This window comes from Aptenodytes forsteri, unplaced genomic scaffold (assembly GCF_000699145.1).
Source record: "Aptenodytes forsteri isolate BGI_AS27 unplaced genomic scaffold, ASM69914v1 Scaffold368, whole genome shotgun sequence".
NCBI lineage: Eukaryota > Metazoa > Chordata > Aves > Sphenisciformes > Spheniscidae > Aptenodytes > Aptenodytes forsteri.
In genome coordinates this window covers 322,735-343,134 of record NW_008794884.1, presented here as the reverse complement: position 1 = coordinate 343,134, position 20,400 = coordinate 322,735, and the positions used below count along the sequence as shown (strand labels likewise).

The 20,400-nt window shown below is 50.9% G+C and overlaps 1 protein-coding gene across 1 annotated transcript in view; it reads left to right on the top strand.

Annotated features, from left to right (window-relative positions):
- The window catches only part of DNAH1 (dynein axonemal heavy chain 1), a 75,875-nt gene that overhangs the window by 42,124 nt on the left and 13,351 nt on the right, over positions 1-20,400 (top strand). The window contains exons 41-59 of the mRNA XM_019470881.1: positions 40-180; positions 716-876; positions 1,579-1,736; positions 1,873-2,046; positions 3,560-3,738; positions 4,568-4,798; positions 6,189-6,385; positions 7,113-7,248; positions 8,421-8,629; positions 9,418-9,589; positions 9,940-10,131; positions 10,581-10,691; positions 11,832-12,017; positions 16,930-17,121; positions 17,591-17,758; positions 18,394-18,585; positions 19,013-19,144; positions 19,393-19,518; positions 20,024-20,143. Of these exons, the coding sequence (XP_019326426.1) occupies positions 40-180; positions 716-876; positions 1,579-1,736; positions 1,873-2,046; positions 3,560-3,738; positions 4,568-4,798; positions 6,189-6,385; positions 7,113-7,248; positions 8,421-8,629; positions 9,418-9,589; positions 9,940-10,131; positions 10,581-10,691; positions 11,832-12,017; positions 16,930-17,121; positions 17,591-17,758; positions 18,394-18,585; positions 19,013-19,144; positions 19,393-19,518; positions 20,024-20,143 (3,177 nt within the window). The remainder of the gene's footprint in view (positions 1-39; positions 181-715; positions 877-1,578; positions 1,737-1,872; positions 2,047-3,559; positions 3,739-4,567; positions 4,799-6,188; positions 6,386-7,112; positions 7,249-8,420; positions 8,630-9,417; positions 9,590-9,939; positions 10,132-10,580; positions 10,692-11,831; positions 12,018-16,929; positions 17,122-17,590; positions 17,759-18,393; positions 18,586-19,012; positions 19,145-19,392; positions 19,519-20,023; positions 20,144-20,400) is intronic.

Here is a 20,400-nt window from a genome sequence, read left to right as displayed (position 1 = left end):
GCAACCCCCCCCCCCTCTAAACACACCCATACCTTTCAGGTGTGCTGGGAGAAGTGGCTGGACTCTACGGCAAAGTTCACCATGGTTCCTGATACCAACTTCTGTGACATTATTGTGCCCACAGTGAACACAGTCCAAATGGCCCATCTGCTGGAGCTGTTGCTCACCAACCGTAAGCCAGTACGTGCCCAGCCTTGTCTTTGATTTCTTTGATTCAACCTTGCTCTCTTCAACAGGGGCACCTTTTCCTCTCCCAGTGCAATCAGAACCTAACAGCTACCTGATACCTTTAGATTATTTCTCACTCTCGTGGATTTGTATTTCTCAGCTCAAAAGCTGTGCCTAAGGAACAAGAGTTCTCCATTCAGTCCCCAGGCACCATGCCGGTGCCCGAAAGGAATATCAACTCTCAGTTGTTCAATCAAAATGCAGCAATTGCTAGATCCCCTCCACACCACGATGATAGCCCATCACCATCCCTCTTTACCCATTTCCTGTGGTTCCATTTCATACTTCTTTGGTTAGATTCCTTCCACGTGAAGAGATCTGTTACCTTGAACAGCTGTCCTTATTGCAGAAGCAAGCCTTCTGTCCTCTCCCAGCCTTAGAATGCCTACGTGAGCGGTAACCTGCATTTCCTCCAGCAAATGTCAGAGAGCTGGGAAACACAGACTGTCTGCTTGTGGTTATGCTGCATTGCTGATTGTAATTCTAGGTTCTCTGCATCGGTCCCACTGGCACAGGGAAGACTGTCACAATTACAGACAAGCTTTTGAAGAACTTGCCTCTCAGATACATCACCCACTTCCTGATGTTTTCGGCACGCACCTCTGCCAACCAAACCCAGGATCTCATTGACAGCAAACTGGATAAGAGGCAGGTTTCCTTTCTGTGTTTGCAAAGGCAGTATCCCTGAGCTCAGTGTTTCTATCAGTCAGCTTCGCCATTTAGTTTCATCCCAAGACCTGAAGGGGCCCCAAGCACATACAGCAGTGGATAACAAATAGGGCAAACAGTAAATCTCAGCTGGGATGGAGAGAGCCAGTAATAACTTGATACAATGGCAAGAAAGTGAGAAGGATTAGTGAGGGTCTGTAAAAGTTGCTCCAATTCTAGTTATTCCAGAAATACTACATTTCACAGCACAGGTGTTTGCAAACCCTGGTGTGGGGTCGTTATAGAAACTGATGAGGGGAGAAAACATGGCTGCTGACTCCCAATCCAACTCCCCACAGTTAACAGCTTCTCTTTTTCCTCCCTGGTCAGCCACTGGTTTGAAGTTTCCAACAGATTCACAGGCTCAAGCTTTACTTTTATTTGCGTCCATTTATTCATTGACATTGTGCATAAGTAGACAAAATTTCACTCGTGTTTGGAAAGAAACCAATACCTCAAACATTGCTCCGGATCTTTTCCGTGCAAAGGTCCGTAAAAAGGGGTGTACGGAGTGTAAGTGTAAGCATAGCTGAAACTACTGGGCCAGGAAGCCTCTAGAGAAAAAACTGCTTTTGGATCAAGTTAGGAGTACCTTTGCAATAGGAGTTGTCCTGTGTCCTTACGCGGCTTCTGTCCTTACAGGCGGAAGGGTGTGTTCGGGCCTCCGGTTGGGAGGTACTTCATATTTTTTATTGATGACTTGAACATGCCCATGCTGGAGAAATATGGTGCTCAGCCACCCATCGAGCTGCTGCGGCAGTGGATGGACCACCAGGGCTGGTACGACAGGAAACAGATCGGTATGACCCAGATCCTTTGCCCAGTACTCTTGGCAAAAGTTGGCCTGTTGATAGATATGCATACCTGCTGTGGAGATTTGTGGTGAGGGTTTTTAGCTACGCCTTAGCATTCATTCCTGATTTTGCACTCTTCAAGGTACTTTTAAGAAGCTGGTAGATATTAATTTTGTCTGTGCCATGGGACCTCCTGGAGGGGGAAGGAATGCTGTCACTCCACGCTTCACCCGCCACTTCAACTACCTCTCCTTCACAGAGATGGAGGAGAGCAGCAAGAAGACTATCTTCTCCACCATCCTTGGCAGCTGGATGGGTAAGTTCTGCAGACAACTGCCACCTTCTCCTCATGTTGCAAGTCAGCCCAATGATAATGGAGGTTGAAAGGGGAGGAATTAATATCGATGATCTGATCAAAGTGTTGGAAGCTGGAACTTGTGTTAGTTTCTTGGAGATGCTTTTGGGAAAGTGTTGTTTGAATCTTAGCAAACAGAGAGCTCGTACACTGTTTAGTCTCAGGGCCAAACTCTGCTGGTGCAAGTCAGCAAACTTCAACTTTGGCTCTCACAGTTTCATAAGGTATACCATAGCCTAGGCCTTTCAAAGAGAGTTTTGTTTGTGATGGATGATGCAGATATCCTTCACCTCAGCAAGTAAAGCAGTAACTGAGGGTTTTTTGTCTTTTTTCTAGCTGGACTCCTAGGAGAAAGAAGTTACAGAGATCCAGTGCGTACGTAAGAGCAGAAAGATGAGAGAGAGAGAGAGGGAGACTGTGAACAGAACAAGCTAATGGGCACAGCATGGCGTAGCTTACCTGTGCTTTCAGCAGACAGACACTTGCCCAGACAACAGCCGTCTGTGGAAGCAGAGCCTTCTGTTACTCTCCATCTGCTGCAGCCTGTGGACAGCTGAGCAGGGAGGATCTAAGCATGGTGCTACAGCCACCCAGAAAAAACGGTTCATTTGGAGCGAAATGAGTCCTCTTATATTTGACAGGGTGGGAATTCAGGATCATCTTTGTAAATGTGCCCTCCTCTGTAAATCTACCAGTAGGAAGGAGTGAGAATAGTGGGCTACGAGAGAAGCAAAGCAGAGCTTTCTGAGTGCTTGCAGTACTCACAAGCGTCAGTACCTGACTATGAGCTCAGGGGCACACTGAAGCATCTAGCTGTGATTTGAAAAGAAACTAAAGAATTTTGGAAATAATGCAAAAAAGTGCAAAATGCTAGGGTGTCACAGGGCTCTGCTTCCCTAGCAGTGTTTGTAATGAACTTGATTGGGAGTTTAAAAAAAAAAGTATTTTATGCTCTGAAACTGGCAGCTGTGTTTAAATCTTGCCAGACTATTGCATAAGAAATTATTCCTCAGTAGCTTTGCATTTGCTGAGCTCAATGAATTGCAAGGCGGTTTAGCTAAGAGGGCACTCACACCTTCTAGCTTAAAAGTAGCTGAGACTCCACTAAGGGAGTACAAGAAGGGATGAGGAAAACCTGTCTGCAAGTATTTCAGGTAGGCACCAGTTACCTGTCTGGCAGTGTCTCCTCTCTCCCTGGGGTCTTAACACCACAGAATTGTTGTGATGCATTCTTCCCTCCCTAGATCTGATTCCCTTTGATTGGGAAACTCATTGGCAAACTGTCCACTGCGGTGAGCAGGTGCTTGGTCAGGTCCCCACACAGTCTCTGCATAAGAAATCAGAAGACAAGTGTGTTCCTGGCCAAGTCCTAGCAACACCTCTGCCACTCAGTGCCACCTGTCTGCATTGCTAGGACCTTCTCATCCCAGAGTCACCACCTTGGCATCCTCTCCACCTTCCTCTGTCTCTGCAGCAGGAGCACTTGCAGTCAAAGACTTGAACGAGCCCTTGGTTGATGCCACTGTCTGCATGTATTTGACCATCACATCCCAGCTGCTGCCCACACCAGCAAAGTCACATTACACCTTCAACCTGAGAGACCTCTCCAAGGTGTTCCAGGGCATGCTCATGGCTGAGCCCAGCAAGATCAAGGTGAGTCCTCCCATCAGCATAACCATGCCACCCAGGGGAAGACCAGAAATGTTCCAGTTCAAGCTTCATTGACAGGCTTGCAAACAGGCCTCAATTTCTTGTTGAAGATGCATTTTGGTACTGTTCAATGAATGTGGTGACCTTCCCTTTGATTATATTGCCTAGTACCATTAGTAAACAGCCTCCCCCGGCCACCCCAGCCCTTCCTTGGCACGGAAGCAGGCGAGTAGCCACAGGGAGTTAGTGCGACACAGCCCGGCCATTCAGGGCTGGATGGGGCCATAGGGGACCAGACAGGGGACCGCACAGAGGCAGAGGTGTTGTCCTGTTACCAGCTTGTAGCAGTAGAGGCTCCTGCCCCTTCATCTCTCCTGAGGATCTTGCTTTGGCTCCAGCCTAGCCAGTAGAGATTGACTTATCACAGGAAGTACTTGGGACCCTGGTTCTGTGCTACACCCGAATAAAAGGATCTTTCAAAAAAACATAAGAACTTCTGAAAACAGTAAAAATTATATCAAACTGGGAGAAAGATAAGGACAAACAACATGAATTTTAAATCTCTCAAAGAAAGCCTGACATATGGACAAATAAAGGGGGGATTAGCTGAAGCTGTAATGAGCACTCTGCAAAGCAGCTGTTTTGACAAGAGTTGTTTTTGAGAGGAGAAGGGAATGCAGCTTCCTCCGCCCAGTTCTTTCTCCACTCCAGCTGCCTTCTAGCAGGAGTGGAGCTGGCCACATGCCGGGCAGGAACCAGCTTTCCTGACAGTGACGCTCTTAATACTTCTCTGCTTCTCTCATGGTGGTGTTTTGCTGGGATTTCCTACCAGGACAAACTGCACCTGCTGAGACTGTGGTACCATGAGAGCTGCCGGGTCTTCTGTGATCGCCTGGTCAGCAAGGAGGACCGGACCTGGTTTGACAACCTGATGAAGAGTATGATGGAGGAGTTAGGCACCACTTTTGAGGAGGTTGTCCCCTCCCAGCCAGTTCTGTTTGGAGACTTCATGGAGCCAAGTGCCAATATCAAACTGTACAAAGCAATCGACAGCCAGGAAAAGGTAAGGACCCTGGGAATCATGATGATGTGAGCTATGTTCACATCTTCCAAGTCTTCTGCAAACAAAAGAAAACAGTTAATAGTAACCATGGGGCTGCTTGAATTGAAGGTGTCTGGAATCACAAACCCTCCCAGGGCTCACCTGTGAAATCCTACCCCAGATATGGATCGTGGCTGCATTCGGTGCGATGGGAAGTTGAGGTGGAACAAGCTGTCTCTGCGTTGCCATCCTGGGGGCAGCCTACTATGCCAAATCTCCCAAGTGAGCTGCACTTGGGACTGAAAAGTGAAATTTGCTGGAAAGAAATGGCACATTACCCCCAAACAATACAAATTTTGCCATTAAAGACTTCACAATTGACCTTTACAAGTAATTAACGTTACTGCCAGATTCCCTGTTGGAGAAGATACTGCGAGTACTTTGGCAGTGATAATTAAGCAAAGGCAATGAGCAGTACGTTTTGCACTCATTATCAGAAACAGATTATTATCCTGTCGTCTCTCCTCTTGTGATAGCTGTGTGACAAGGACTGGTAATTAACTGAGCTTTCCAATCTCTTTCATAAAGTAGGTAGGCCAGTCCCCCACTGAGGTGGGCGCAGCTGAGACAGCCAGACTTACCAAGCTGCTGTACAGTCTGTTGATGCTCATGGGACTTTGGCACCTAGACAGGGATCTCAGCACTGTATGAATTCCAGCTGATGTTGCTTGTCCAGGTTCAGAGTGAAATTGCTGAGGGGGTAGGACCAAATCCCACGTCCTCATGCTTCATCTCCTGCTCTGGCCTGAGGGTGCTGTTGAAGAGAGCCCTAGAAAGGGCAGGAGACTGCTCCTGCAGCTGTTCTGTGCGATGGCTAGACCAGGAGAGGAGTGTGCTTCTCTACTCATCTACAGCCAGCGGGGTTCTCTTCCAGCACCTGCCCTTTCCAGCCAGGATCCTGACCACAGGGTGCAGCAGCAGGCAGTGGTCAGCTGTAGAGCGAGGAAGTTCTCTCAGAGGGAGGCCCTGGGAACAGCATGGGTGAGGCAGCCATAAGCTATTTTATTTTGAACTATGCCTTGCTCTTTCTCCAGGCAAACAGCACCATTGAGAACAGCAGACCTTGGTCACTTGCCTGGGTTAGTTTAAGGTCGCCATTCAGCAGCTGCTGCCACTACCACTAGCTAAATTCAGCCCAGTCCAATGGTAGTTCCTATAGGAACATGGAGCAAAGAGAGCCATCACCACCCCACAGGCAGCTCCTAGGGAGCAACTGAGAGAGGCAGCTGCTCCCAGACCCCAACTAAGCACCAGATTCTGCCCTCCCAGAGGCCTGGCTGTTGCTTACACACAGCCACCCACCCACAATTGCTTTTATCTGGTAGCCACAATTAACTGTTTTTGCCCACAGCTGAAGGTTGTGATTGAGGATTACTTGGAGGAGTACAATCAAATCAACACCCCAGAGCTGAAGCTTGTGCTTTTCATGGATGCGATACAGCACATCTGCCGAATCAGCCGGATCCTGCGGCAGGCTCCAGGGAATGCGCTTCTCCTGGGTGTTGGGGGAAGTGGGAGACAGTCTCTCACCAGACTGGCATCTCACATGTAAGTAATGCACTCCTATGCACATAATGTGGAGCAGCTCCATTGGGGCTGCCTCTAGAGAATCTCTTTTCCTGCCCTTCCTGCTACTGGTTACACGTTTTTCTGGTTGCTGACTCTTCAGATTTAACACTCACCAGCTATAGCTCAGTTAAAATGCACGTCTACACTAGAAAAATCCTTCCTGGGAGCTGGGCAGCAGGAAGACAAAGGCAGGAGTTACTAGTGACAAGTCATCAAGTGACACTGGCAGCCTGGCAAGTAGGACTTGTGAGTCTTGGGAGCCAAGGGCCCTCAAGGGGGAAACATGAAGAGCCAGGGAACTAGGCTGGGGAAGCAAATTCTTCCAGCTCTGAATACAAGGTGTGATCCTAGAGAAACACAATTGCGGTTCCCAGGTGCACCAGCCTCCGAGGGCAGCGTCACAAAAAAAATCCGTGTTGAATTGCTCCCTCAGCACTCTGAGGCACTGGGCCCAAGAAGCAGTGTGACTCAGCTTATGGAGTTGTACTTCTCCTGGTTTCTAGCTAGCTCAGGTATCTCTGCTTTGAGTAAAACATGCTCTTGGCTTGGTGGCTGAACATGCACAAAGACAGGTGTGTGCCTAGGACTCATTGCAGGAAAACAACTTGCTTGAGTCCTCTCCCCCTGAGTCCATGACACATACTCAGGATTGACAAAAGAGGAGATTTTAGTTGGATGTAACTCCACGGGCTTCTCTTTCCTTTAGGGCAGATTATGAGTGTTTCCAGATCGAACTGTCCAAAAATTATGGCATGACCGAATGGCGAGATGACGTGAGGAAGATCATGATGAAGGCAGGCCTTCAAAGTCTACCCAAGACATTCCTGTTCGTAGACACACAGGTACGGGAATATTAACATGGTGGACTCCATCTCGAAAGGAGTCAGAAACACATCTCTAAGCTCAATAAATCCCCCTAAAGAGGATTGAGGAGGTTGATACAAACCAGGCACAACTTGTATTTCTTAAGTAACCCATCTTCATCATCTTATAAAAAAGCCCCAGGGATACAAGAAGTGGTGCATTTGTTGCTAGAGAGGCTGCAGAGCTGTGTGTGAGTGGGCTGATTCTTGTTGCTCAAGAAAGCCTCTTTCAACTCCATCCAAGGGTTTGGTGGGATCAAAGATTTTAGACACAGCTGCCTGAAGCTAAGCACTACGCTGACCGCTGATATTAGAAGTCCTAAGCAACATCATTGTCTTTCTTTTCAAAGAAAGATACCAGTAGATTTAGGGCCTTATGCCTGGTGGTTCCACAGGATAATGTTGGCTTGTTACTGTAAACTGTAGCTTGCTAATGGCTAGGCCAACTTCTGGAATTCATGGTTATGTTCCCCATAGGGTTTTTTACTGCCTTCATTATCATAGGAACCAAGTCCTTTCTGGCAGTGCCCTAAGCAGTGAGATGAGCATCTGTCAAATGCTGCTTGTTCCTGCATCCTTTTCCCTGCAGTGAGACGCATAAGTGAGAGAAGGGGGGCATGGGAGGGTGCATTTAGTCAAGTAGGTGGATGCTGTGTATTTCTGATTTAGCAAAGGTGGAGAGGTGAGTGTAGCTCTGGAGGGAGATCGTCCCACAGACTGTGACACATCCCTACAATTACTCTGTCTCCCACATCGATGAGCTTTATCTTAATAGTGAAGTGTTCTGTGCTGGAAGAACGAAGACCTAGGGCAACCTGGGGTCTGGGGTCTGGTTACAGAGTCACTGTGAGGCACGGAGCAAGGCCCTGAGCACAATTTGTCTGTAAGGAGACAGTGAATGGGCAGAAGGAGGCTTGTTTTCAGACACATACCCCCACCCCTGAAATAGCTGAACGTGGCTGTTCAATTGGAAATGCTGGACAAGGGTCAGAGCATGCTTTACTAGAGCCGAGCGATGATAGAAATGATTTCTTATAACAAAGGCTGAGGGCTATATTTATCCAGAAGTGATCTACATGGCATGTGGAGACATGACTGTCTTATGACTTAGGAAACTGCTTTTTTTTTTTTCCCCCTTATCATCTACTTAGATTAAAAATGAATCCTTCCTTGAGGATATCAACAACCTGCTCAACTCAGGTGACGTTCCCAACATTTACAGCCCCGATGATCTAGAGCAGATCATGATGGCTATGAAGCCTGTTGTTCGAGATCTAGGGCAGCAGCCCACCAAGGCCAATTTGATGGCTGCATACACAGGACGGATTCGCAGCAATATCCACATGGTCCTGTGCATGAGGTACAGTTCAGACGTAGAACTCCATGCTGTCAATGTTAATTATTCCCTCCTTTGCCTTGCATCACTTTGTCATGGGACCTTTGTTTCCAAGCCCCTGACCTTGGAGGAGGAATAAGGTTTGCATACCACCTTCCCATAGGACCAGATACTTTTTTTTTTTTTTTACACTTTGCTGGTTTCAAGATGAAGTTTGTGAAAGTTTAAGAATATGCTTATATGTGATCCAGATTAAACACAAGCTTCCTCCTCCTTCATGCACCATTGAGCTGTTTGTTATAAAAATGTTTTGTTTGAATTTGGGGCTCAGTTGCACCATGTTGCCTCATGAATCTAGTGCATAGTCCATGAGCAGCTTGCTTGCTTGCAGGAAGGCTGCCAGAAGGTACAGGGCATTCTCAGTGTAAGTACAAGTGGAAGAATTGAGGCCGTGATTTTGGTCTGGTGATGCGATCTGTGCACTCACCTGCTTGAAATAGACTTCGGGTCACATTTATTCCTTACCCCTTAAGTGTTCTCCCTAGGGAGGGACCCAGAAAACATCACCCCACTACCATCTTAATACTTCCAGAACATACCCAGGATTTCCAAGGAGTGAGCTGTGACATGCACCTTAGGACATGCGGCTCGCTGCCTGAACTTTCATTCCCTATTTCCCTCCTTCCTTGGGTATATTCCCTTCCTTCTTACTCTGTAAGAGTTCAGGATGGTTCTAGGGAAGTAGGAAAGCTACTTTATCCTTGTATCTATAGCTAGTTGTAACATCTCTTTTCTGCATGTCTTTCCCTCAGCCCTATCGGAGAAGTCTTCCGTGCACGCTTAAGACAGTTTCCCTCTCTTGTGAACTGCTGTACCATCAACTGGTTTAATGAGTGGCCTGCTGAAGCCCTGCAGTGTGTTGCCTCCTCCTTCTTGCATGAGATCCCACATCTTGGTGCCAGTACTGAAGATGTTGATGGGATGGTAGGTGCCACACAACACACAGCTCCTGTATGCTTAATGTGCCATGTTTCTAGATACACATAGACAATGGATGCAGGACACACCTGCAGAAAGGTCCTACACTGTAGCAGAAATGTTTTATGGCAGGGTCATTCAAATACAGAACTGGCTAGCTTCTGTGTGCCTTGAAATGGGCGTGTCCATTTCTCACCCTCCATATGGTGTTGAAGCCCACACGCATATATAAGCTCTGCTGTGACTGTATACTTAGGTTCTTTGTAAGCCCCTTGTGCTCTCTGTGGGCGTCGCATAGACTTGCCTACCACATGTTCAGTACTGAATAAGATTGTTTCTTTCCTTTCTCCTTGTAGATTCAAGTATGTGTAGAAATCCATCAGAGCGTGGCAAAGAAGTGCCAAGTGTACCTGGCAGAGCTGGCCAGACACAATTATGTCACTCCCAAGAGCTACCTCGAGTTCCTTAGCATCTTCAGTTCCCTGATTGGAAAGAAGAAACAGGAGCTGAAGACAGCCAAGAACAGGATGAAAAGTGGCCTGGACAAGGTTCATACCTCACACCCAGGAGAGCTTTGCCCCCCCCCCCCCTCCCATCCCTCCTCCCCCCGGGGGGTTTTCCCCCCCCCCCCCCTTACCTGCTGAGCAGCATATTTGTAGCTGCAGAGATGCAGTGAGATGCCCTACACATCTCCTGTGTAATAGGAGAAAACTCATGCTGAAGCAAATGAGAACTATGCCTTCTGCCAGGGCCAGTCTTTCTGAAGGTCTGAGTCTGTTACAGCTCTAAAAGAATGATGGTCCCCAATCAGGGGACTACTGGCACTACTGTTTATAAGCACACCACAGTGCCAGACTGTTACTTAAGCAGGGACCAGGGCAAGACCTGCTTTGTACAGCCTGACACTGGGCAGGGAGCACCCACCAGGGCAGCACAGCCCTTTCCTGGGGTTTTCTGTGGCTGCTGCCTGTGCTCTCACTCTGCTTTGCTCCCACAGCTCCTGCAAACAGCAGAGGATGTAGCAAGGATGCAGGAGGAGCTGGAGTCCACCCGCCCTCTCCTGGCACACGCAGCCAAGGACACACTGGCAACCATGGAGCAACTGCAGGTACTGCTGCTGGACAGCCCTGCATTTTCCAAGTCTGGCTGCTCAGACTGGACACAGCGCTTGGGGAGGCTTTGCGGGGGTTGTACAAATCCTACTTGATCTGACAGTAAAAAGACCTCAGATTAGCACAGCAGGCATTTATGCAGAGCAGCACTGCTAGCGAGAATGGCCTTCTGCTGGGGTCCCTGCTGTGATGTTGGTGGGGGCCAGTCACAACCCACCAGCCAGTTGCTAGCAGAAGCGATGGCTCACATGCCCCTGTCTGAAACCACAACCCAGGTGTCGGTCAGCCAAGCTACCAGCTCCCTTTCCTCACTGGTTTAGATCCTTGCAAGCACAGACCAGCAACACTACTAACACAATCCTCAGGTGGCCTGAACAGTTCTAAGCCCAGACTGTTGTTGCTGAAAGGGATCATTACCCCACATCCCACCCCCAGGGAGCTGATCCAGCTGCAGCCTGCCCCTGCTAGCCCAGACCTCAGGGATCATCACACACAGTCACTCATGCCACTGCAGAAGAGGGAACTGTCCTGTGTTGGCTGTCACTACCTTCCCTCCTCCTTGTGTTCCTCCCTGCCCATCTCCTACTGTGGGATGGTCAGACTGAGACAGAGGGAACAGAGACATTAACATCATACAGCTCTGCATGCAAAGGGGAAAGAGTCTGCAATCTCTCATGTTCCCACATAGCAGATAAAGATTTGGCTATATTCGACATTCCCTTTACACCTCCTGGTAGTGTTTTAATGCTGGGGGTAGGCAGAAGTGACAGTTTTAGAAACAAAACCCTCAGCATATCTTCTTATTCCTCCATCTCCCTACGCATTTACATCCCTATGCAACCCTCTCCCTGTGCCAATAGGAAAAATGGGTAGAGCAGCTAATTCCTGCAGGACTAACACAATTCCAGGCACAGCCAGAGCTGGAGCTTGTGGATGATCTCTACAGGCTGACAGAAACCTCCTGCCACTCTGATGCAGGAAGGGGATCCCCTCCAGCAGCTAGGCCCCAGCATGTCTCTGCTGGAAGAAAACACATGACCTGCCAGGACAGCTGTGATCCTTACCTGGAGTGCTGAGCCAAGCCAAAGGGGTGCTCTGGCTCCAGCATGCTTCTGAAGCTGCCTCTGGTGTCGCAGGTGGACACAGCTGTGGCTGAAGAAACAAGAAGTGCTGTGCAGGCTGAGGAGATGAAGGCCAAAGTGAAAGCTCAGACAGCCCAAGCCATTGCAGATGATGCTCAGAAGGACTTGGCTGAAGCCCTTCCAGCCCTGGACGCTGCTCTTGCCAGCCTGAGGAACCTCAACAAAAGTGATGTTACAGAGGTAACTGGGTTGAGGGGGAGGGTGGCAGAGCTGGGTCTGGTCCTGGACAGCCTCTCACTTTGCAGCAATTCCCCTTCTATAGGCTTGCAGTATCCCCGGCCTTTTCCAGCATCTCCATCCATCCCCCTGGGCTCACAGTCTGGGCAGCTGCCCATGCAGCTTCTCAGTTTCACTCCTTCAGAAGCAAAGAGTTTTGAAGGGCAGAGAGGCAGCAACCGGCTCCTGGGTGTTCCTACATGTTGTTTCCAACTTGTGCCAGAGAGGGTGTTGAGGAGGGCTCACTCCATGGTGCCTGTCCATGGGGGTAGGCAGCAGGCTGTACCACAATGTAACCCTGAGTATTGACTGCACAGCACAGGGACAGATCTAGCAGTACGCTGAACCAGCAGGCTCTTTTGAAAGGGTATCCACCACAGGCAGAGAAGAAGAGTCAGTGGCTGGTGAGCTGACTTCAAGGAATACTGGCTTGAAATAGGACAGTCAGAGAAAGGAGGGTGATTCTGAGCCTGGCGAGTGTCACAGCCCATAGCCAAGAGAGCAAACTCAGCAAGTACAAGATTTCACCGCACAGGGTGTAACAGCTGTGGAGGGGAGGGACAGGCTTATTGCTCTGCAATTGTGAATAACAGACCTTTTTATTCCCCACAAAACATGCAAACTCCTTTCCCCAGAAGGTGGAGAAAGACACAGACAGTGTCAGTCCACTTGCCCCCAGCACCCATCCTCTTGTAGAGTTGGCATGGAAAGTCTCCTGTCTATACAAGGCTTCCAATGCCAACTCACAAGATGCATCAGTTTCTTACACATCGTCTAACCCACCCACCAGCTTAGGGAAACTTCATTTAAGGAATAGCCTCCCCGCTTCTTTTAAGCCCAGCTGCTGGGCCATGACCCAAGTAACCCATCACTGGAGCCAGGACCACCAGAGTTCTCTCCCAGTCCAGGATTAATGACCCAGTCCAACCAAAAGAGGACACCACTTCTATGACAGGGAGCAAGCGAGCATCCCTTTGACCTACTCCTTTGCATAGGGCAGTTCCATCAGTGGTCTCTTGGAGGAAGCTGACACCTGCTTCTCCAGCTCCTCCACCACCTCTCTCAGCCGATCCTCATTGCAGTAAAAATGCACGTAAAGGTTGCGCTCTGTCTGCAGGATAGGGCTCTCCAGAGATCTGCGCTTGGCATTCAAGTCACTCAGGAGGTCTGTCAGCATTTCATAGAGGTTGTCCTGCTTGGTGATCAGTTCCTGCATCACCTCGGTGATCTCCTGAGGGGCAGAGTCCAAACGCATGTGAACATGCTGAAAGAGGGGGGATTTCCTCTCACCTATGGAACAGCTCAGCCCACCATAAACAAACTACCCACCTGGCTCTGGCCTCCAAATACATCCAGTCCAAGGAACAGAGGTAGCTTACTGGGCCACCTTGGCTAAGGTACCCCAATCTCTATCCTTAACAGCACATGTGAAACAGTGAGAATCACCTTCATCCCTCAGCCAGCCACTGCCTCACTGGATAGCTTTTGGGATAAGACAAAGCTCAGGCTGACCTCCTCTCCCTCTGTGTGCTGAGAGGCAGTAAGTTCTCGCCCCTGCACCCAGGGAGGATAGCACAGAGGACTCTGACTCACAGCCCTGTGCCACCCAGCAAGGCCTAGTGGAGCAGCAGTGCTTGCTTACCGGAGAGGAGAGCTGCAGCTGGTTGGAGCTGTTGTACAGCAGCCGGTAGAGCACCTCTGTGGAGGACTCCAGGGCAGGGAGCTGGGACATAGGAGCTGCCAGCTGTGCTTCCAGCACCCTCTGGTCCTGAACCAACTGGGAGCACTGAGCTGCTATGGCCTTATAGCTGTGGAAGAGCTGCTCCTCCCGATCATGCCCCATCAGCATGTCCCAGAGCCTGCAAGAGGGGACAGCTAGAGGCGTGAGCAGTGTGCCAGCGCTGAGGAAGAACAGGACTCAGGGGATGTTGCGCGCTGTGGGACTGGGATGCAAGCAGCTGTGGGGCAACAATGAGAGGACAGCCACTCCTGGTGAGCAGCCCATGTCCTGGAGGTCTGGGAAGAACACCATAAAGGACCAGGCTGGCTCAAGAGCCAGTCAGGGACTCCTTGCTGGCAGACACCAGCACCAGCTACTCCAGAGCTGTGCAGGGAGGACTGAGAAGCCCCTGTCGGTGCAGGACACCCAACCAGAGAAAACTCTCGCTCCAAGCAGCTTGTGCTTCCTTCTGGCCCAGCTCTCCTTCTCTGTGGCTGAAGACTTGCCTCTACACTCTCCACCTTCATATCCTAGGAAAACCTCTGTTCTCCGTACTCATTCCCTTCTCCAAGCCCATGCTTTGCTGCATCAGCCCTAGCCAGCCAGGAAGAAACAGATGCCATCTTCTAGGGAATTTCACACCACTGTGGAGTCAGAGCGGCTCTGCACTGGCAGCAGAGCACTGCTAGACTCCCTGGTAGCTTGGGTCTACTGCATGCCTCTCCCATTCCCATGCCACCTCCTCCACACCTAGTTTGTTCCTCATGCACACACACACAGGCCCTTACCGTACAGCAGAGAGGTCTTTGGGGTCTATCCATGTGCGTGGACAACCCTTCTGTGAGCAGTTGGCATCTTTGAAGTAGTCCTGCTGCTCCCGCAGCCTGGTCTGGGCTTCCCTCATAGCACTTTCCATCTCCCCTAGCCGAGCAGCCTTCTGGTCCAGCTCCTTTCTCTCCCGTTTCAGCTGGAGCTCCAGCAGATTCAGGCGGCTGTGCTGGTTTGCCAGCCACGCAGCCGCCTCCTCCTGCCTCCTGGCAATGCACTGCAGATGGGCACCTTCCAGGCTGAGCTGCCTCTGCAGGATGGGCAGGCAAGAGAGGCAGGCCTCTGCCTTCAGCAGGGGTGGCAGCTGGTGGGTCAGGGTCTGCGCAATGTCACAGCGCAGGGCATGAAGCTGCTTCTGAAGCATGGCAGCCTGACTCCGGAGCTCTGCCTCAACTACACGCTGTACAGGGGGAAGACAAGACAGGCTGGTGTCAGGGCACACCGCTAGCGCTGCCTGGCTCTGCCACCCCCTCCTGACATGTCAGCTGCACTCCAGCATTCAACAGGAGAGACTGCCTGCAGCACAGGCAGACCCTGCCACAAAGGATGGTGGAGGAATGGGAGCACTGGCCTTACCTGGTTCTCCTCAAGAGCTTCCAGAGTCCTCTGGGCCCACTCCAGCGCAGCACAATTGCCTTCCACTTTTGCTGACATGACTATAACCTCCCTCTGGGCACAGATACGTGCTTTCTCCATTCGGCTCAGCTCCTTCCAGTAGCTCTCTGTGTCCCCCAGTAACTCACCTCCATCAGTCCCCAGGCTTTTCGGCATTGTTGTTTGCTTGGTGTCAATTCTCTCTGTGGCTTCCTGGCTGCCATCTCTCTCCTCCACATCCTCCATGCTCAACACCTCTCTCCCATTCCTCCCCTGCGCTAGCATCTCTGCCCTCGAGCCTTGGACCAGTATTCCCTGACTTGCTGGTGCCACCCCCCATGGTGTCTTTGCACACTCTCGATAAGGAGCTCCTCTTCTTCCTTCCAGTATTTCCCAGTCTGAGTCCACCTGTGTCCCAGCCTCCAACTTTTCCTTCAAGCTGCTCTCCCCCTGTGCACTTGCTCCCTGAGCATCTGGAGCCTGGACACTCCCCGGTAGGACCTGCTGGATGAACCTCTCAATCACATCAGTGGCCTGTTGTTCTAGCTCCATGTAAGGAGCGAGATCCATCTCACACAGCAGTGCTGGTGGCCGGCCTTTCCCCATGTCCCCATGCCACTCTGCCAGCTCCTTTGCAGCCTTGCTGATCTGGCTCAGGACAGCACTGGTTCGCGATATCTCCACTTTCAGGTCCATCTGAGCCTTCCTCAAGTCCTGCTTCACCACTTTCTCCTCCTCCTCCAAATACTTCAGGTCCCGCTGCAGGTTGGCTGCCCAAACTTGCAGCTTGCTGTGCCGCCAGAGCTGACGGTCACGGTAGTCCTTCAACTCCTGAAGCTCCTGCTGCAGGGCCTCCAGCGAGGGACCTTCATCATCCGGTATCATGCTTGGGAGCTGCAGGACCTGGCAGCATGTCTGCAATGCCTGCTCAAGGGCATCGCCTTCCAGGATGGGCTTGCCTGCAGCCAGCAGGGCATCGTAGGCCTCCACCTCGGCTGGGCTCAACACGTTCTCCTCACCCACGGTGCTGCAGAACCACTCGAGGAACTGCTTTGTCTGAGGGCAGTCAAAGAGCCAGTCAAAGTCCTTCTCACAGAGGGTATCTGCATGGGGGTAGACCAGTCTCAGTGTCTCCACAAACTCTGCCCCTCTGTTGACTGTGTTCAGTGGGAAGGCCTGGGAGTATCTCTGGCTGAACATGGCAAGGATGGTCAGCACTAGAAGGGAAAAAAGCAGGAGTCATCTTTAAGGGTCCTGACACTCACAGCCAGCTCAAGGATGCCACAGCAGCACTCCTAGCTGCCTGCTTGAGGAGAGAATCAAGCAGTCCCTCCACAAGTGCTGCAGACCATCTCATGGGATGCAGCATTGCTATAGTGGGGTACAAGACAAATGAGAGCCTACAGAGCAAGGGAGAAAGCCTGCCCATGCCCCATTTCCATACAGCCTCCTCCCCAGGGCCATACAGATCTAGCTCCTTTGCTAAGACATCTTCAGCCTATAAGGTATACCTATCAGAGCATCAGGGCAGGCTTTTTCAGTCTACCTATAGTTTGCTCCATGCCCTTTCTGATAATCAGCTTTCCCTTCAAATACCTCCCTTCTTCCTGCCTGTGCATTGCATCCTCTAAATGTCCTGCCTCTGGTCCCAGGCTCCCCTGGGCCAGCTAAGGGATAAGCACCCTATCTCACCGAGAACCAGGCCAACCTACTGTCTCCATTTGGGTTTTGAAGGTACGAGCAATGCAGCGGCCTCCCCTCGGTGTGAAGATGGTGATTGAAGCAGTCTGCATTATGAAAGGAATCAAGCCCAAAAGGGTGGCAGGAGAAAAGCTAGGCTCCAAGGTGGATGACTACTGGGAACCAGGCAGGGGCCTTCTCCAGGACCCAGGGAAGTTCCTAGACAGCCTGTTTAAGTATGATAAGGTAAGTAAGTGGTGGCAGAGGGAGGCTGTGACCAGGGATCAGGTATTGCCTCACAGAGATCCTTCTCACAGCAATGCAGCTTAAAGTTCTTTGTGGGCAACACCCTTCAGCAGCACAGAGGATTAGGATGTATTTGGCCTGGAGGTCCTCATGTCAGCTGGCTGCACTTCATTGCCTTGGGCAGTGGGACCCAGACACACAGGTCCTCCCCTTCTGTCCCTCTGCTCTTTCCACGTGTAGGAGCTGGATGGAAGTGGTGTGGGAAGGGATTTACCCAATTCCACTGCCGTGCCTCCTAGGCCTCAACACACAGCAATTTGATTCCCCTTGCTCCAGTGTGATGCCTTAACCACCCTGCCAGGTCCTGAGGCAGGCTGCAGCCACTGGGGAAAGCCCTTTAAGACCCTCCTCAGTCAGACCTCTGGCACCTTCATCATCAATCTCCTTTCTCTCCCACCATTCCTTGCAGGACAATATTGCGGACACTGTGATCAGGGCCATCCAGCCCTACATTGACAGTGAAGAGTTTCAGCCAGCTGCCATCTCCAAGGTCTCCAAAGCTTGCACCTCCATCTGCCAGTGGGTGCGTGCCATGCACAAGTACCACTTTGTGGCCAAGGTCGTGGAGCCCAAGCGGGTAAGAGACAGCGTGACCCAGTTGCTCTAGGCGTTAGGGAACACAGGACTAGCATCCCTCTTCTGCAGGAGATGCTGAGAATCGCCATGTTCTGCAGGTCAGGACTTAATGTTCAGACCAAGCCTTGGCAGAGCCAAAGCCCCAAAACCTGTTAATGTTATAAAGTAGAAGAAATCAGCCTAGAATATGCTGGGACAGAAGTGATACCTTGTTCTTAGTGCTGAGTTCCTGGCTCAGCAGAAATTGTACTTACAGAAGCATTCCCACATCTTACTAGTGTTTCAGCCTTAATACTCTCCAAGCCTAGCTATTTCTTTATTATTGTTTTGGGGCAAGCAGAGAAACCTTTCCTTCTGTTCACCACTGGGCCACATCCTGAGCTTGTGTAAGCTGGCATAGGCTCCTGGCTTTTTGGAGCTATGCAGAAATGCCTTCCTCACTCCTACTTTTATTCCTGGGCTTGCAGAAGATCCCCCTGGAGTTAGGCAGGTCAACGTCCATCACACAGGGAAGGATCTCAGTATCAGCTAGTGCTTTTATGGAAAATCAACTCTTGCTTTTGAGTCTCTGGCTTTTTGGAGAAGAGCCTGGCCACATGCCCAACATATCCACTGTTCCCTTGTGCATCTCCCCAGCAAGCCTGGCGGGAGGCAGAAGAGGACCTGCGTGCCACTCAGCAGGTCCTTGAGGAAGCTAAGGAACGCCTGAGGGAGGTTGAAGGTGGCATTGCCATGCTGCAAGCCAAGTACAAGAGCTGCGTAGCCAAGAAGAAGGAGTTGGAGATGAAGTGTGAGCAGTGTCAGCAGAGACTGGGCCGCGCTGATATGGTAAGGAACAGAGCTGGGTTCTGCCTGCTTGCTTGAGACAACCTGATGTCAGGTGAAGGAGCGCAGTGGTGAAAACCTCTATGTGCCTGCAACTCACGACAATCCTGGGTTGAAGCTGCCTGGCCAGATCTCAGCAGTGCAACAGGACAGGGGAAGCTAAGCTAGCTGGGCACTGGCATGAAAAAAAGCTGCTGTCCTCCTGTGCACAGCTTCCTTCAGCAAGCAATGGGTCTCCAGGACAGCTGAGAGCAGCCCAGTAATCCCAGGATTAAGTGCTCAAAGCTGGGGACAGAATTCAGGATATGGCAGGGGCCACACTGCAACCTCTGGTCACCAAGACCACCTGCAGCATTACCCAGAGAACAGCAGGTCCAGGACACAGGGTTAGACCACACAGCAGCTCTCACATGTGCAACTTACCCAACAGCTCATAAACAGCCTGGCTGATGAGAAGGTGCGCTGGCAGGACACTGTAGAGAACCTGGATTACAAGATCAACAACATCACTGGGGACATGCTGGTTGCAGCTGGCTTTGTGGCCTACCTGGGCCCTTTTACAGTAAGTGTGCAATGCTCCCTGCGAGGGGCTCGGTTAGCTGCTCTGCTCTCCTGGCCTCTTGCTGTTGCTGGCCAGATCCGCTGGGAGAAAGGAATAGGGCAAAAGGGTGCAAGATCCCTCCTGGATCTCTCTCTGTTTGTGCCAGAGGCTGCACAGGGTCCCATTTGAATGGAAACAGGAGAGTTTAGATGCTCACAGCAGACTAGCTGCAACTAAAAGAAAGGCTATGATGGTGCTTCTCATGGCAGGGACACTACCGCGTAGCACTGTGCAAGGAGTGGCTGAGGCAGCTGTCAGAAAACAACATACCTCACACCAAGGAGCCGAACCTGATCAGCACCCTTGGAGACCCAATGGAAATCCGCTCCTGGCAGGCAAGTTGAAGAAAAACCCAACACTTTAGCCTGAAGGTGCCTCAGGCAAGGGCTAAAACACTCAGCTCACCACTCAGTAGGATCACCTGTACCAAAGGACAGACCCCAAACCAAACAGCTCAATAACAACCAAGCTCCTCCACACTGCAGAGCTGGAATTGCTGCCGGGGCTCCTTGCGCAATGAGCAAGAGAGGACCTGGCAGCATCCAGGGCAGCAGCAGCAGCTCTGAAGGCATCAGCCTTAACCCATAAGGCTTCCCCTTTACAAACCACAGGCTTAGAGCACATAGCCCACCCAGCTGTAGCCCACCCAAGCCTAACTCTGCCAGCTCAGCTGCTTCAGGCAGAGCTGCAGCTCTGGGCTCAGCTGCTGTTAGAGGTACCCTCACCACCATTCCCTATCCACCACACTGGGACCATGCAGGGGCCAGGGCAGGAAGGGCTTCTCTCTGGCCAGCTGTGTTGTGCTACCAGGTGTTCCAACAGCTTTTTCTCCCCCATTAGATTGCTGGCTTACCCAACGACACCCTGTCTGTGGAGAATGGGGTAATAACACAATTCTCTCAGCGTTGGACTCACTACATAGATCCCCAAGGACAAGCAAACAAATGGATCAAGAATCTGGTAAGAGCTGTGGGGAGGAAAGCGAGGTCTGCCAGGATAGGGGAAGCAGCTTTCTGTTAGGAGTTGCACAGAGCAGCCTCAGGCTTTGGGCTCCAGAGCTGCAAGACCCTCCACTGTCCCAGTCCAGCCTCCCCAGCACCAGACAGGCTCCACATCCATATTCATCCGAGGTGGACTTCTCTGCTTGGGGAAATCAGCACAGGGCAGGAGGGGGGCATCAAGTGAGGCATCAGATTCTGTCCTAGTTTGAGTTCTTC